At 47.4% G+C, this 18,907-nt stretch overlaps 1 protein-coding gene across 3 annotated transcripts in view; it reads left to right on the top strand.

Moving 5' to 3' along the window:
* The first annotated feature begins 838 nt into the window (after positions 1-838).
* Positions 839-18,907, top strand: part of LOC135913854 (uncharacterized) — a 143,989-nt gene continuing 125,920 nt past the window's right edge. For all 3 annotated transcript variants that reach the window (XM_070539530.1, XM_065446552.1, XM_070539532.1), the window contains exons 1-2: positions 839-1,244; positions 9,357-9,506. In XM_070539530.1, the coding sequence (XP_070395631.1) occupies positions 870-1,244; positions 9,357-9,506 (525 nt within the window). In that variant the 5' untranslated portion in view covers positions 839-869. The remainder of the gene's footprint in view (positions 1,245-9,356; positions 9,507-18,907) is intronic.

Raw genomic sequence — 18,907 nt, forward strand, 5'->3', positions numbered from 1 at the left:
CAGTTTTCATGCCTTCTGGAAAATTACATGTGACGAAAGAGTGATTGCAGATATGCTGCAATGGCATACATTACAGTTCATCAACGTATATAATTGGTTTTGCCCTAATATAACCATACCGATCAATAGTCTTTTAGGAATTTAAGTATGCTGAGCGCTTAGTTATTTATCAGAGTTTCTTCAATACCTTTGTTATTGTCATTAACATTTCACTTACTACTTACAAGTTGAAGAACAAACTGCACTGTAGCTACTGTCACTGCTCCAGATAATGGAAACCTAGTATCTGAACGAAATCCGCATTTATTGCTTTTTTGTGTTGTCTAGAATGAGGATATTGACGGATGTGATAGAAAATTAGCAGCAGCATAACTGACCCACTTTTAGCACAAATTGCTATTGTGGCATATTGACAGAAATCCTATTGAAAAACGCCAGACAATGTAAAAGAGTGATGAGGTTTGGATATTTGCGAGCATAGGATGACGTCGGCGGTTAGCTGGCGATCAGGTGGAAGGGGCTACATCCTGCAGTTGACAGAAAAAGGTTGCTGGCCGCAATGATGGCAACGTCAGCGCAAGTGACAGCTTATTTGGGGGAAGAATATCCAGGCTACGACTAATGCAAAGCCACGTCATTTCATCAGTATACTCATTCAGCTAGGGCCTCTAAGCAGCTGACGTTGGCGCAGAAGCAAGATGCATTAATCCGTCCCTCACGGTTACCACTGTGGCATACTGACAGTCGTATTGCACAACGTGAGACCTGCCGCTGGTATTGTGTTTTTCACGCTCCTCGCGTATAAATGTCGGCATTTCGTTGTCCAGCCGAACACTGACTCCCGCCGCCTACAAGTCGGTTGAATACTCATGACCTCCCTTTTCAGGAGTGTGTTGGGGTCGCTATGCATCGTGTCAGCGCTGTCGTTAGGGCTTATCTTGCTCCCGCTTTTGCTATTGTCGCGAAAAATACGTGAGTTCTTCTTTGTCACGTTTTTTTGGGAAGTGATTACCATCTGGTCCGAAGCATTCTCAAACTCTCGGCGCTGCGCCCTGAAGCCTCTGCAGTCCCTTAAGTCACGCGACTCACACCTCCGACAAGAGGGCGCAATCAGAGTGCTCGAGATTGGAGCCGGACTGGGTGGCAACTTCGAGCACATCACCCGCGCCATCAAATACACCAACGTCGATCCAAATGTGGAGTTTGGTTCCGCTTTTCTCAGGAAACTGCGAAAGAACCCCAAGGTATGGCTGCTTGTTATTTCGACAACGATTGTAGGCCGGCTCTATGCGCATGCGCGCCGTCACCCCCGTTGTCGCGTTGTCTCGTTGACGGTGCATGCGTCGCTCACGCCTTGCGCATTAGGCCTTCCGAAACGCGGACTTAGCTTGAGGAGTACCGCTGCGATAACTCGCCTCAGTGGTGAACAAAGGGCAGCGTTATCTCTGCTCACGCGAACATAGTGCGCAAACACTATAAGCACCTGAGCGTTAAGGGTGAGCTGTTGTGTGTATGCCCTGCTCTTAACGGCAGACGTGCGTGTGGTGTCCCGTTATTGATATTTAACTGTGCACGGATTAGCGGCAACGGTAGCCCGTCGGTGTCATCTTGGGCACCGTCGACGTGCATTGTCTGGAAACGCCACTGACGCCACTCAGCACGCCAGCGTTTGGAGACGCCTGACAGTGGCGAGGTTGCTGTCCCTTTTGGCCTAGCAGGAGTTGCCTTGCATGCTGGCGTCATCTCATGTCGCACCCGTGTATAGTTACAACACCCGCCTAAAGAGCTGGAGCGCCACGCTACACCCCCATGGCTATCGCTGTCATTCCTTTGGCTTTCGGGCAGAACTGCGAAATTGTTTCTGTGGTATTCAGGAATTCAATATTTTTCGCAAGTGTAAACGCAACGCACATAAATTGATTTAACGATGGATAGTAAGTTACTCAGTATGAGTAAACTATCTTTCTTTCCGTGCTCCCTAAATGTGGGCTTTCTTACATGATATGTTAACTTTAATTGCTGTGATTTCGTAAACTACGTGCGTCAGCTAGTGTGTGCGATGGTGTTGCAACAGTTTATAAACTAATAATTTATATATTTTCGTTAAGTTACGCCGCAGAAAGTTGCGAAAGCTCGCAGTTCCTGCTGTGCAGAGGCATCCTGTCTTCACCGCAAAATTGATTGCGATGAAAAGCTTGTTTGAGTGTGGCTTTCAACGTTTCATTAATAGAGATTGGCTTTAAAACAATCCGGAGGTTTCTATTTAGGCTTCCATTCGATAAAGTAGACCACTGCAAATATACTAGCAAGGTTTGATTAGCTCATATTTTAATTTAATTTGATAGATTTATTACGTGGATACAATATTGTTCCCTAGTGATGGAGTATCGTAAGAACTGTTCGTCATTTACCTGCTGCTTTCACTACTGCATTGTATCAGTTCTTAAAGCCGCACCATCACAAGAGTTGTTTGGCGAATACGGACCGAGATTTTCGGCAGTTACGAAATGTCTGAAACCACATTTAGAAAACAGGCAAAAGACAATCGATAAAAGAGCAATTTACGTAGTCGTCGAGCAGACGTCCTTGCAGTCACTGGAATATGTAAAGTTTAATTGCTTCTATTGTCCAACAAGCAATGCGCGCCCTGTCCCAATGAATTTAGCTCTGCTTCTGTGCGTTATTCCGCTCAGCTGACCCGTCAGAAGCAAAGTCACAGGTTGCTAACCAAGATACTGACTTTTTAAAGCGATGTATTTTTTGCAAACCCTCGCGCGCTTTTCTGACCGTGGTTGCTGGGTGGGCGCTGCTGCTGCTGTCTTAGTCGTGCCCTATGCCGGGATCGAACCTGGGCACCCCAGCACAGCAACTCGATGCTCCAACCATTAGGCGAAAATTTTGTTCTGCATTACCGTAGTCCACAATCGCACACATACTTCTATCGTGCCAACGCCAACTATATAACTTTGAGATGGTAGCTGCGTGTTGATCATACGGATCATTTACATATTATGGCACATAGTTTCTGCCGCAAAAGCGGGTGCTACGCATAAACTAAGTAAATGAAGGAACACGAGCCAATACAGGGGTGATGATAATGAGTGCGTAAGGCCCGTTTCTTTCCCGCAAAAGACGAAGGAACGAAGAGGCCAAATCTATAGCATTCCAGTGACCGCCTGCAGGACAGCTTCGATTCAGATATATTCGAAACTGTGCGTGGGGCCTGTATAGTAATTTCAATCCTGTTCCGTTGGTCCCACGATCAGGGCAATTTAGGAAATCAGGCAACAAACTGGGCGTAATACAGGCGCTGGTAATGTAATACGGTGATTATGTTTTACCGTGTAGGTGGTTTAATGAAGTTATAAACACAAAAATTAAGCCCTACTGTGCTCGAAAGTACAATAGAACACAATTTTCTGCGAATTTTATTGACCAATAGAATCTATAAATACATGATTTCTTTTTTCTTTTTTTGGACGACGCAGATGTTTGGTACTGATGTGGGACATTAAAAACTGCAATAATCGGAAGTCTGTTCTCCTAACCTTGTCTACCAATACCCTTTTTTATACGAACAGTTATAATGCGGTTCCAGTGAACAAACTCAGTCGAGAATGTGTTCCACGAATGCTAGTCACAATAAAGCCTGCCGTAACTGCTGCGTATGACAGGTTTATTTATTATCAGTATCGGCATACAGCCCTTATTATACCGGGTGTTTCTTAGACAATACACATTTTTTATAAAAACCCTATTATCACAGTGGAAGTGGCGTATCTACAGAATAGTTTCTCGACTCGGTGGACATACTTTGCCTCTGACAACTTGAACTTCAAAAGACTAATTAACGAAAAGATGTTAATTAGCAGATTATTAGTGTCTTAGGGACAGTTGTTCAAATGGTGTATGGTAAGGCAGTAACATTAAAATGCACCCTCATTTTTTAAGGATCCTGGAAATCGCACCAGATCCGAGATACTTATCCTCGAATTTCAATGTTAAATCCAGGCCATCTCGAAACAAAGTGCCGCGGTAGCGCAAGAAACGTGGCCCGGCTATCACATCAGACCGAAACGCCCTGTGATGACAAGTGTGAGGAAGTTTGAAATTGAACGACTTGGGCAGTCGCGGCAGCTTCTGGCACGACACGCTTGGCCTGGCAAGCATGTGCTGTGGTGTGTTGGGTCAGGATTTGCCGCGGCATGCTATCATTGGGACTTGGGGCATTGCCGCTTGAAGCGTAGCACCGCATAAGGGGTCGAAACAGGAGTTCGTGCTTATTGAATGTCCGCACAAAGGGACACGGAAGGTCTTCTTCAGACACTTCTGAGAACGCCGCTCACGCCGTCTCGGTAGCGCGGAGGCGAGCGCCATCTGGTGTGGTGCAAGGAACCCAGTGGTGCACGTGGCCCGCGTGCTCTGCTCTGATTGGTTGGCCTGTTTGGCGATAGAACAGTCAGGCTTCTGCATCCACGGTCACGAAACCCAGCGCTGTTTGCCAAGAAAAGCATCGCTTTTATAAGTTAAATAAAGTATTTTTTGTGAATTCCTTTTGCAAGAGCAACTTAAGCAGCGGCAAAGTATTTCCGCCTGGCCGTACAGCTCGTATGCGAAGATGACAGTTGTCTCATGGTCATAGCCCTTTGTTAAAAAAAAAAGAAAAAGTTATATTGCCTAAAACGAAAATAACCTGCGAAGCTCTCAATGAATCTATTGATGAGCTCCATATACGCGTTGTTCTTAATATACATTGTGGCTAATTGACGCCTCTTTTGGCGGTAGCTACGCATGCTCTCGTTTAGGCAAGCGAACGGGCTAGTTTGAGGATGAATCACGACATTGTGGTTGGCTTTCCTCGCCGCGAGGGCTGTGGAATTATGGAACGCACATAAAAAAATGTGGCATTTGCTCTTGCACGTACAAATAGCAAGCAAACATTAGGAATTACCAAGAATCATCAACAGTGTCTTAAACATCGCCATGACAGTGCTGCAACACATCGAAAGAGGTAGCAAACCATCCACATCCGACGCCATGGTCATGAGTGGCGCTGCCTAGCATTCCCTGGGTCAGAATATGCACGTATACATTAACGCCAAATAATATGACTGTTGGAACAACCGTCGCCGCTGCACAATTCGTAGTTCCGCGCATGCCCAATGCGGAGGTTTGTCTCCAATCGGCGGCAAGCGCTTTTTTCGTCCACATTCATTTCTCTTTAGCGTATCATTTCCACAACTCAATTAGGAACTACAAAAAATTTCTCCTTTGCTTTCGGTGGCTTCTTCATCTGTTCTTGGTATGGTTGTCACCAACATAAATCGGGCCCCTCGGTTTCCCTTCTTCTCATTGGTAGCAAGCGATGAGAAATACAGTGATTTCATCCGAACATAGCAGCGGACAAGTACATGTTCCCTGCTTACTTCCCTTTAGCTTAATGTGCTATCGTAAGGCCTTTTACATGCATCATAAAGATGTCTTTTCAGACTCATGCTTAGCGCTGATCCTTAGCGATCTTTTAGTTGCATGGTACAACAGACACCTCAATGCCGGCGTCCAAATGCATTGTAAGCACTATAAACGCATATAAGCACCATAACAGTGCTGCAATATGAGGAGGATATTTTTGGTTTCTAATATATATAACCGGATGACAAGAAACCTGTTGACAAGAGTAAGGTTGAGTTTCTCTGTGAAATGAAGCAGCTCACTGTGATGTCTGATATACCCTAATAATGTGACTTGAGGTTTTTGGACACGCTATACCATTTTAACGGTCACCACGTGTGCTGGATGAATGAACCACGTTCACTGAGGGGCCACCTGTATGCAAGTCATCACAATCCAAGGGAGTGAAACGCGGCGTTGCTGTATCATGTCTATGATCAAGATCTTGCAATCACCAAGTGAATTGCAGCTTACAAATAGAAAAACATAAACCGCTGCATCCAAGGCATCATTTGATCGTGCTGTCTTGCGTCACCGAGAACTTGATGGCCTTTACTTTTTGATAGGATAAAAGTAAACAAAAAGTATTCACATACAAACTCCGCCACCCTTTCTTGCGTTCACAAGATGTGTCATAATTTGAAAAAAATAAGACAGAAAAAGCCACAGTACGAATCGTCTTTAGTGCACGCAACAAGCTTTGCGGCCTGGCCACAGAAAATATTCATAATCACCGTGCAAAAACAAGCAGCCGCAAGCGATTTGCTTAGTGCTGGGTGCAATGATCTAACTTTCCTGCGGGCGTCGCTACATCGGTCATATGAACTAGTGTATTATTTAAATATTTCGAAAGCATGCTACTAAATAAGGGGCTCTATTAGGGGCCATTTAGCAAAACATTGTGGTTTACCCTGTGTTTGTGAAATAGACGAAATAAATTGATTTATCTACTTAATATAGATAGATAGATAGATTGATTGAGCCATTGATTGATTTGCCTATCTGACTGTTAACGCATGCTTGTCGAGTGCGCATTTTTAGGAAGGCACTATGAGCGACGTGGATGCGAAATGTTCGAGGACTTCGCCACAAATGGAGGGGTAAAAATTGTGCCATCACGCCATCGGTTTCTCTATTTCATAATGAGGTCATGCACATAGTGAGCACCTGACCCCATCTGTCCTTGGTAAGCAGTAGGGTCATATGTGCTTCTTCATGTTTGAATTATGCTATGCTTTTAGCTTCCACTGTCGGCGATCTTCAAATGACCTCAACAAAAAGTCAGAGCCGTTATCCGGACAAGTTGCGAGAACATAACGAGATCATCCGGGCAACCAGGGAAAACTTAAAATAAATGTGCTCTCTGGCCTGCACCCCTTTGTACAGGACCACATTACATATGCTAGTTAGTGCCCAAACAAGTTACAGAATATTTTCCTTCCGAGTTCTCCCTAATACCCGTGCGAAATATTACTCAAGTTACAACTTCTAGTACGCTGAAGTTTCACTTGTAATTTCTAATAGCGACGTTAAAAGAAAGATAAAGGGCACTCGACTCTTTCTCGGCATCTTTTGGCGCTTAGGGCGGAACGCCAGAGGTGCGCCAGTTCCGCGGCGCGGGTTTCGCGTCACCTCCAGAGACGGCGCCACGATGATTGGCGCCTCTTTCAGGGGCTTCTACTTGCCGCGGTCGCGTACCGGTTATGGTGTTGCGCTGCTAAGCTCGAGGTCGCGGGATCAAATTCCGGCCGCGGCGGCCGCGTTTCGAGGGAGGTGAAATACGAAAACGCGCGTGTCCTGTGCATTCAGGGCACGTGAAAGATCTCCTGTTGATCAAAATTAGTCCAGTACCCCACTACGGCGGGGCTCATAATCAAATCGAAGTTTTGGCACGTAAAACCCCAAAATTCAATTCATTCTCCTTCTAGCTCGGCAGTCGCTCTGCCTCCCTGGCGTCTTTCGCTGCGTGCCCTGCTGCTTTCACACGGTTTTCATCCTCTATCGGGAAGCGTCCATGCAGACCAGTGCTCAGTATGGCGTGGTGCGGTATGGTGTGGTGGAGTGTGCCGTCGCGAAAATGCACTACAATTATTTTAAGACTGTGACTTGTATCATTTCCAACCAGTCTGCGTTGCTGGTTACCATTTCATGCTTATATCTGCTCTCGATTACGGGAGAGTCAGTAATTCGCCCTTCCCCCTGATATTGATTGGACTTTCAGCATGTATTGACGTTGATACACAATCAAATTGGCTGTTAGCGTCTCGTTTGTCTATTGTCGTGTTGGTACTGTTTTCAGAGCGGTTATATACAAGTCGCACTCTTGACATCGTATGACGTGACGCCTCTATGGGCGTCGCATGAATCCAATACGACATTTCCGTTATTCTTTCTTGGCGTAGTGCTTCTAATCGATGCACATTACACAGCTACGTATGAATCAGACAGCCTCAGTTCTCTATGTCTTTTGCAAATTGCATCAAACCTTTAGCGGAAAATAGTGGTCGAACAAGTAACATCTCTGGAGGAAATGTTTCGACGACAATATTTGTAAACGGGTCAGGGTCACGGAACGTGCGCTTCTAGAAGCGTTGGCTCCAGAAACATCCCTTGTTACAGCATTGCGTATCTGGTCAAGACTAGTCCCCCTTAGATATGTAAGCGCCCGTAAAAATACCGCAACAATACCGGAAAAAATGGAGAAAAACTTTTTTATTGCTTTCTTTTTCGGTCCGGATAAACTGAAAAAAAAAAATGTCCACCACGTTAATCTTGCCATTCTCAGCAGTGCAGCAAACAATTTTAGAGGCGACGAAGATGACAAGAAAATGGCAACAATGTTTTGAAATGTCTTCATTATATGGTTTCAGTTTCGTTTTGAAAACGTAGCGTAGAATTAAAACGTATAGCGTAGAGCCACTGTATAACATATCAGTACCAACATTTGGTAGCATATAAAGTAACTCCAGTATAGCGAAATACAGGACACCATATGGGATTTCGTCGAGGACTGGCATCTGGGACTTCGAGAAGCACGCGGAATTGTCAACCTGACAGATTCGCCGTGGTTGCTTAGTGGCTATGGTGTTGGGCTGCTTAGCACGGAGGTCGCGAGACCGAATCCCCGCTAAGGCAGCCGCATTTCGACGGGGGTGAAATGCGAAAACACCCGTGTAGGTCGATTTAGGTACACGGTAACCCCTCGTGGTCCTAATTTTTCAGGAGTCCCCCCATACGGCGATCCTCATAATCAAGTCTTGGTTTTGGCACGTAGAACTCAAAAATTTTTGTTCAATCTGGCGGTAAGGTCTTTGTACTAATGAACAGTTGACACCTATAGACCTTTTCAACAATAGCGCCCTGGGCATCACTGTCTCGGCCGTGTTCATTGCGCGTGAACCCCTCGCAGTGGCATTGCAAGCGCTGCTGCGCCTGCTTTCGCGCTCGCGGGCCACAGCACAGAGATTAGGTTCTCGCATTCCCCGATTAAAAAATCTGCTGCAGATGCCTTCGCCATCTGCCAGTTGTCAGCGAAACTGGTCTTTGTTTGTAACTGTCCACAAGAAGCTTTCAACCGGCTCACATGCAAACGCACTGAGGAATAAATTTATTTGTAAGGTTTTACGCGTGAAAACCACGATATGATTATGAAGTATACCATCGTGCGGAACTACAGATTACTTTAGACCGCCTGCTGAAACTTGCTAAAAAAAATATAGGAAAAGGTGCTTTTTTTTTTCACCCGCTCAAAATGTCCCGAAATTTTGTATCCCTAGGCTCATTTTTTATAGCTTGGCTCCAGAAGCACATCTTGTTCAATCGTTGCCAATAACATCGTCTCCATTTTTCTGTGAACCCCCTGTGTCGTTTCAAATATTAGATGTAACGTATCGCTTATTTTACAGGTTGAGCTCGAACAGTGGATCCAAGGATATGGGGAAGACATGAGCGAGCTGGCAAGTAGCCATTTCGACGTCGTTATGTTCACGTACCTCCTCTGCTCCGTAAAGAACGCGAGAAAAGTCCTAGAAGAAGCCAAGCGAGTTATGGTGAAAGTAAGTGATATTAACCACCGTGGAAGTAATATAATATTGAACTATACGTTCTCATACCCCATATTGCACCTTTCGAATTTAGATAAGCGTTATGCTTCATGCTACGTGATGTGAGACCACTCATACAGTGATAGTAGGCCGGTATTGGAAAAACAGGGAACTTTCAATTGGAGGAACACTTGAGGGCAAGGACACCATAATAGAATAAATCACACGTCGCGATATATTAGACATAAAATGGGTCGCACAAATGAAGTAATAAGCTGCAACAGATTGACAATTTCTGAACATGACACACCGATAAATGCGAATGACAGAACAAGCGCACAGACACCTTTAATATTTTTTGTGAAATCACATACCGAGATAGCCATCGGCAAACTCGATGAATTTGTGATCACTTGCTCTAGTTCGCTCTGTTCGGGCGTTCGAATCAATTGCTTGCGGGCCTTTAGCAGTCAATCTGCCTTTTGATTGCGTCCTCTGGCCATTCTGTCACTTATGTGAAAGCTGACAAAAAATGAAAAACTAAGGGAAGCCCTGAAGAGAAGCCAGAAATAAATAAACTCGCTCTCGTACTCTGCCCCTCAGGATCTCTGGTGTCTTTAGCTGGCCAGGTTTGACGCTCTGAGTATGGTGTGGTCATCATTGTAGTGAAATGGTAGTTTTGAGATAGTGGTGTCATGTCTGGTTTATACATTTTATACTATAGCGTTGCTAAGGCATTTTATATGCGACTGCATCTTTTAATGAAAGCCTGGCTGAATTCGATATATTCTTGGCGTATCATGTTACATTTAAATGATGTTAATTTTTGTAATGACTGTTATTCTATTCTATTTGACCTTTGTCAATGACTCACGAAAAACGCCGGCATTTTTATTAGAGGGATCAGGCACTAGTTGAGCAGGCTGACGAGAAATAGAGAGACCATAAGAGAAAAAATTCCAAGAAAACGGGTATCCTGTTCTCCATTTCGTAGTTTCTTTAGGATTTAGTTTTGCCTGATCAACTTGTGTGCGTTCGTTTGGCTTCGTTCATTGCAATAGGTGACAAACAATGTTCGCATTTGAATGCTATATTGACACGTATACTTATCTTTATCGGGTGACCACGTTTGGCCGCCTAACAAATGTTATCGTGCAGCGCAGGACGCGCCTGCATGTAAAAGAAGTTTCTAGAAAGTTATCGGTGTTTCTATCCGCTGTCTGTTGTCACCGAACCTTGTGTTATCTGATTTCATCGCTTGACACGAATGGTGTAGAACTTTGTAGAAGGCATGCGGGTCCCAACGATTAATCTGGAACATTCGTTGACTGCTGTATAAAAGCCGACGCGCTTGACCCGCTGATCAGATTTTCGACGATCGCTGAGCGTGTTCGCCGCTATCGTTGTGCTATAAGTGTAGCCCGTTGTGTGGGCGCAGGTTCGCCCAATAAAAGTTACTTTTGTCGTTCACAGTATTGCTACGGTGTTATGCAACGTCACCACCACGTGACATCTGGTGGAGGTGCTTTGCGTTCATGCACCGGACGCCCCCAGAAAGACGTGACCCAAGCCCTCACGCGGAAGACATCAACGTCGACAAGAACCAGCGAGGTAGCCGCAGGCTGCAAGGACTGCCCCCGGAGCACGGACTTTTGCCCGAGACGACTAGGAGGATGGCCACCAAGTCCATCCCTATGGCAGCACCAGCGTCACCCGTCGTGCTGCAGCAGCCCAGGGAGCCTCCAACGTTCCGCGGTTCAACTTTCGAGGACCCGGAAAGCTGGCTTGAGACGTACGAGAGAGTCGCTACCTTTAACAACTGGAACAGCGACGACAAACTGCGATATGTGTTCTTCGCTTTGGAAGACGCGGCCAGGACGTGGTTCGAGAACCGAGAAGCCACCTTAACGGCCTGGGAACTTTTCCGAAGCGGCTTCCTGCAGACATTCGCAAGCGTCGTACGCCGTGAACGAGCCCAAGCGCTACTAGAAACCCGGGTGCAGCTACCTGATGAGACGACCGCGATCTACACGGAAGAAATGAGCCGTCTCTTCCGCCACGCCGACCCTGAAATGCCCGAGGAGAAGAAAGTCCGCCTGCTGATGCGTGGTGTGAAGGAGGAACTCTTTGCCGGAATGGTACGAAGCCCACCGCAGACCGTCGACGAGTTTCTTCGCGAGGCCAGCAGCATCGAGAAGACACTCGAGATGCGAAACCAGCAATTCGACCACCGCACGAACTCGACAAATTACGCCGGAGTTCAATCACTGGCCACCGACGACCTGCGCGAGACTATCCGAGCGGTCGTGCGGGAGGAGCTACAAAAGCTGTTCCCACCAGCACAGCCACAAGTGGCTTCGATTGCCGACGCCGTGCGTGAGGAGCTCCAACAACAACTTGGAGTAGCCCCTGTATCGCCGCAGCCTGAGCCGCAAGCGATGACCTACACCGCCGTCGCACCCCGTCACGGTCCCCCTCCGCGACCGCGCCAGCGCCCTGTCACGCCGCAGTTCCGTCGTCCGCCACCGCCAGCACGACCACCCGTCACCCAGCGCACCTACGTGAGGAAAACGGACATTTGGCGCGCTCCTGACCACCGCCTGCTCTGCTACCACTGCAGAGAAGCGGGTCATGTCTACCGACGATGTCCATACCGGGAGATGGGGCTGCGAGGTTTCGCCGTGAACGCTCCGCACCCGCAGCAAGGTGAACGCCCCCGCCACATCGCCGACTACCTCGCCGCTACTCAGTGGAGCTCTCGACGACCATCGCGTTCACCATCACCAGGCCGCTACCTGTCGCCGCAGCGCCGACCATACACTGGCCCAGCCCGGGGCCGGTCAGCGAGCCCATATCCGGAAAACTAAAGGCAGCAACCGATGAAGGTGCGGTTGCTGTTCGTCGAACTGACGAAGATCCTCCGCCGCCGACGAAGACGCCGACGAAACTACCTCGACGACATAAAGACACGCCGCTGTCCCGACGAAGTCTGGAAGAAAAGAATACGACGACGAAAGACAACCTGATGACGCGACGTTCCAGCTTCAGTTTAATACGACGCAGCCGCGATCCGACGCGAAGACCTAACTGCAATGCCAGACAAAGGTCCACCGACCTCGACGTGCTTCTCGACGGCCACGCAGTTACCGCCTTAGTAGACACAGGAGCTGATTACTCCGTAATGAGTGGACTCATCGCCGCCCATTTCAAGAAAGTTAAAACTGCAAAGGAAGGCCCTCAAATTCGAATAGCTGGAAGACACCTCATTACGCCAACTGGAGTCTGCACGGCAAGAATTACCGTTAATGACCGGACTTACCCTGCCACCTTCGTTATCCTCCAACAGTGTTCACGAGACGTCATTCTCGGCATGGACTTCCTGAACCAACACGGCGCAATCATCGACCTGAAGTCGAAGTCAATAACGCTGTCGGAAGATCAAGCGATACCACCGGAGAGCCCTCGTAGTCACCACGCCTTGAGGGTGCTCGAAGATCAAGTGAGCATCCCGCCTCGCTCCAGCATTGTCATTTCGGTCGGCACCAAAACACCCGCTGACGTAGAAGGCGTCATCGAAGGCGACCAACATCTACTGCTCGACCGTGAAATTTGCGTCGCAAGAGGGATCGCTCGACTGCACGGAGGAAACACGAAGGTGTTGCTGACAAACTTCAGCCAGGAGTTCAGGCACATCAACAAGGGCACGACGATCACATACATCGAGGAAATTCAGGGAACCAGCGATGCGTTTGTCCTCTCGGATTCTGTCGCATCTACCCCGACGACCGTAGTTCCCGAGCCAGACTTCGACATAAATCCAAGTCTCCCCGTGATCCAGAAGCAACAGCTCAGAAGTCTGCTTCGACGATACAAAGGCTGCTTTTCGACGTCATCGAGGGTTCGACAAACCCCAGTCGCAAAGCATCGCATAATAACCGAAGAGTGCGCTCGACCACTCCGCCAGAGCCCTTACCGAGTTTCGACGCGAGAACGCGAAGCTATAAGACACCAAGTCGACGAAATGCTGCGCGACGACATCATCCAGCCGTCGAAAAGCCCGTGGGCATCCCCTGTTGTCTTGGTGAAGAAAAAGGACGGCACCTTACGTTTCTGCGTCGATTATCGTCGACTGAACAAAATCACGAAGAAAGACGTATACCCCCTCCCACGAATAGACGACGCATTGGAGCGGCTCTGCAATGCTAAATATTCTCATCGATGGACCTCAAGTCTGGCTACTGGCAAATAGAAGTCGACGAAAGGGATCGCGAAAAGACCGCCTTCATCACGCCAGACGGCCTCTACGAGTTCAAGGTTATGCCATTCGGACTGTGCTCGGCACCTGCAACGTTCCAGCGCGTCATGGACACGGTGTTAGCAGGATTGAAGTGGCAGACCTGTCTCGTTTACTTGGATGACGTCGTAGTCTTCGCCGGAAATTTCGACGATCACCTCAAGCGGCTTGCGACAGCACTAGAAGCCATCAAGTCGTCAGGGCTTACTCTGAAGCCGGAAAAATGCCGCTTCGCTAACGATGAGCTTCTGTTCCTAGGCCACGTAATCAGCAAATCTGGTGTCCTTCCAGACCCGCACAAGACAGCTGCAATCGCACAGTTCCCGCAACCCATCAACAAGAAGGCAGTGCGTAGATTCCTTGGCATGTGTGCCTACTATAGGCGCTTTGTCAAGGACTTTTCACGCATCGCCGAGCCGTCGACACGTCTAACTAAATGTGATGTTGAGTTCAAGTGGGAAACGCCGCAGGCCGACGCATTTGAAGAACTCAAACGACGTATGCAGTCGCCGCCGGTACTTGCGCACTTCGACGAGTACGCCGATACAGAAATCCATACTGACGCCAGTAGCCTAGGCCTCGGTGCCGTTTTAGTCCTGTGGAGAAACGGAGTCGAACAGGTGATAGCTTACGCTAGCCGGTCGCTGTCAAAAGTGGAAGGCAACTATTCTACGACCGAAAAGGAATGCCTCGCCATCGTTTGGGCTACCGCTAAATTTCGCCCTTATCTTTATGGCAGGCCATTCAAAGTCGTCAGTGACCATCACACGTTGTGTTGGCTAGCGAATATAAAGGATCCTTCAGGACGACTAGCGCGGTGGAGCCTCACACTACAAGATCACTGTCACTGTCACCTACAAGTCCGGACGAAAACACTCCGATGCCGATTGCCTCTCACGCGCCCCCATTGACCCGCCGCCGCAAGACGACGAGTATGACGACGCCTTCCTTGGTATGATAAGCGCAGAAGACTTCGCTGCACAGCAACGGGCAGACGCGGAGCTAAAACGCCTCATCGAATATTTGGAAGGGCACACCGACGCTGTCCCCAGGGCGTTTAAGCGCGGATTATCTTCCTTCACGCTTCAAAACAATCTACTCGTGAAGTAGAACTTTTCACCAGTCCGCGCCAACTACCTTCTTGTTGTCCCGTCAGGACTTCGTCCAGAAGTATTGCACGCCCTACATGACGATCCGACCTCTGGACACCTAGGATTTTCCCGGAAACTATCGAGGATACAAGAAAAGTATTATTGGCCGCACCTGACCGCCGACGTCGCCCGTTATGTAAGAACATGCCGAGACTGTCAGCGACACAAGACACCGCCGACAAGGCCAGCCGGATTAGTACAGCCAATCGAGCCTCCTTGCCGACCATTCTAGCAGATCGGGATGGACTTGCTGGGACCCTTTCCGACGTCAACAACCGGAAATTAGTGGATTGTCGTGGCGACGGACTACCTCACCCGCTTCGCTGAAACTAAAGCACTGCCGAAAGGTAGCGCAGCCGAAGTGGCGAAATTCTTTGTCGAAAACATCCTGCTGCGACATGGCGCCCCAGAAGTCCTCATCACCGACAGAGGAACGGCCTTTACAGCGGAGCTCACTCAAGCCATTCTGAACTACAGTGAGACAAGGCACAGGAGGACAACGGCCTACCACCCGCAGACGAATGGTCTTACGGAGCGGCTGAATAAGACCCTCGCCGACATGCTAGCGATGTACGTCGACGTCGAACACAAGACGTGGGATACCGTCCTGCCGTACGTAACATTCGCTTACAACACGGCGGTGCAAGAAACAACACAGATCACGCCGTTCAAGCTCGTCTAGGGCAGGAACCCGACGACGACGCTCGACGCCATGCTGCCGCACGTCACTGACGAGGAGAACCTTGACGTCGCTACCTACCTCCAGCGCGCCGAAGAAGCCCGACAGCTCGCCCGCCTGCGGATCAAGAACCAGCAGAGGACCGACAGCCGACACTACAACCTCCGACGACGCTTCGTCGAGTACCAGTCCGGCGACCGTGTTTGGGTATGGACCCCGATACGCCGACGAGGAGTGAGTGAGAAACTACTGCGACGCTATTTCGGACACTACAAGGTCATCCGACGTATCGGCGCACTGGACTATGAGGTCGTGCCAGACGGCATTTCGCATTCACAGCGGCGCCGCGCACGACCTGAAGTGGCCCACGTGGTGCGTCTTAAACCGTTTTACGGACGCTAACAAACTTCCCTTATTTTGTTGTTTTCTTTGCTACGAGTGCTTATTTATTACTTTCGTTTGTTTGCAGCATCGGGTCGATGCTTTTTAAGAGGAGGGTAATGACACGTATACTTATCTTTATCGGGTGACCACGTTTGGCCGCCTAACAAATGCTATCGTGCAGCGCAGGACGCGCCTGCATGTAAAAGAAGTTTCTGGAAAGTTATCGATGTTTCTATCCGCTGTCTGTTGTCGCCGAACCTTGTGTTATCTGATTTCATCGCTTGACACGAATGGCGTAGAACTTTGTAGAAGGCATGCGGGTCCCAACGAATCTGGAACATTCGATGACTGCTGTATAAAAGCCGACGCGCTTGACCCGCTGATCAGATTTTCGACGATCGCCGAGCGTGTTCGCCGCTATCGTTGTGCTATAAGTGTAGCCTGTTTTGTGGGCACAGGTCCGCCCAATAAAAGTTACTTTTGTCGTTCACAGTATTGCTACTGTGTTATTCAACGTCACCACCACGTGACAATATGAATTAAAAACGTGGGTGCCATGGTGGTAGGCATGGCCTCGCTCATTAGAATGTTATTTATTTATTTATTTATTTCGGATACTTTCCTGGCCCGAAGGCATTACAGAAAGGAGTGGTAAGTGTGAAAAAAAAGTACATAATTATACAATAATAGGTATTACAAAACGGCAGAAAATACAGCAGTCTTGAAATTGCCAACGTCAGAAATGGCAGCGATGGAGGGAGGAAGGTCGTTCCAGTCGGCGCTGGTTTTAGGAATAAAAGAACCATGACACATCTTTGTTTTAAAATATGGAATACCAAGTTTAAACATGTGATCGAAACGGGATGAAATGTATGAAGGGCTAGTAATTAGAAGATCCTTTAATAGTGGGTTATGGTGATACAGCCTGTGGAAAAGACACAGTCTAAAACATTTACGGCGCAATGAAAGCTCCGGTAGTGTAAGAGTTTTTCATGGAAGTAATGCTGGCGTAACGGGAATAATTAGATAAGATGAAACGTGCTGCGCGATTCTGGATGGATTCTAGAGTGTTTATCAGTGTAATGTGATGGGGATCCCATACGGTGGATGCATATTCTAGCTTTGGTCGCACTAATGTTTTGTAGAGGGTAAGCGTTATCGGCATAGCCGCAGCAGAGAAATTTGGACGCAAGTATCCAAGAACACGGTTAGCGTTATTATTGACGTGTTTGATGTGCGTATGCCATGATAAGTTACGTGAAATATGGACACCTAGGTATTTGTACGAGTTGACGGATTCAAGAGAAGTATCGTGAAGTAAGTAAACACGCGTATTGTCAGTGTTAGTGCGGCTTGATACATGCATTATTTTACATTTATTAACGCTCAGTCGCATGAGCCATTTATCGCACCAGTTAGATATGCTTCCAAGATCGTCTTGAAGCTTATCAGAATCAGTGTGGTTAGTTATTTTGCGATAAATGACGCAGTCATCTGCGAAAAGCCTGATAGATGAATGGGAAATGCATTTAGGAAGGTCGTTTATGTAAATCAAGAAAAGCAGGGGTCCCAGTACCGATCGCTGTGGTACACCCGATGTTACGGAAGTGCGAGAGGATGAACATTCATTAGCTGAAACGTACTGTGTTCGATTAGACAGAAAGCTTTTAATCCAGTTTAGTACATTAGGGTCAATGTTAAGCATGCTAAGTTTAAGAATGAGGAGATCATGTGAAACAAACTGGAAAGCTTTTGCAAAGTCCAAAAACACGCAGTCTACATCGAAGCCCATATCAGTATGGGTAAATAGGTCATTAGTAAAACATATGAGTTGCGTTTCACATGAAAATGTTTTCCTGAAACCGTGTTGTTCAGTCGAAAAGAAGAAATTAGACACAGAGAAATCAATCAGATGAGAATGTATAATATGCTCCAATATTTTGCATGGTATACTTGTCAGTGATATAGGACGATAGTTATCCGGGGAATGAGTGTTACCTGATTTAGGGACCGGAACAACCTTGCCAACCCTCCAATCGCTTGGACGAACTGCGGAACCTAGAGACTGGCAAAAGAGCATCGAAAGCATAATGGAAGAATATGGTTCAGTAATTTTAAGCATTTTACAGTTAATTGAGTCTTCACCTGATGAAGAAGATATTTTCAGGTTTTCAGCCAACTTTTGTATGCCGACCCAATGTATATAAATGGAGTTCATTGGTAAATAGGTGCATTTAGTTACCGACGGTAGAGTGGCAGGAGCACATTTGTGAAAGACGGAAGCAAATACATCATTCAAAACGGAACAGCACTGGTTCGGAGGGATCGCGACATTGTCAGAACGGGCTAGTTGGATTGTTTCGCTTTCTTTGCTACTAACAATATTCCAGAATTTACGTGGATTAAACTGCAAAAGTGATGGGAGAGTGTTATCGAAAAAAACCTTTTTTTGCATTTGTAATAGCGATAGTATATTCTGCGTGAATGCAATGATATGCTGCCCAGCGTTCGGGAAGGTTAGTTGCTTTGGCGCTACGAAAAATAGGTTTCGTTCTGTTGCGCAGACGGCGCAGAATTCCAGTAAACCATGGCGAGGAAGGACTCGAAACAATCTTTCTTTTAGGCACATAGCGATCCATTAGTGTTAGCAGTTTGTTCTCGTACAATGACCAGTTCTCTTCAACGGTACGTTCAAAAAAGTTGACTGTGTAGTCAGTAATGAATGATTCTAGTTCACTTAAAATGGATGTAGCATCGGTGGCATGGTAATCACATATAGTTTTAACTGTTTTCTTCGAGCGAACTTTCTTCTTAAGTGTTAAGTGCAGAAGCGAGTGGTCACTTATTCCTTTAAGGTATGTTGGAGGAGAAACCAAATCTGGAGCTGTTGTAAAAAAGAGGTCTA

The sequence above is a fragment of the Dermacentor albipictus genome, chromosome 5 (genome assembly GCF_038994185.2).
Source record: "Dermacentor albipictus isolate Rhodes 1998 colony chromosome 5, USDA_Dalb.pri_finalv2, whole genome shotgun sequence".
Taxonomy (NCBI): Eukaryota; Metazoa; Arthropoda; class Arachnida; order Ixodida; family Ixodidae; genus Dermacentor; species Dermacentor albipictus.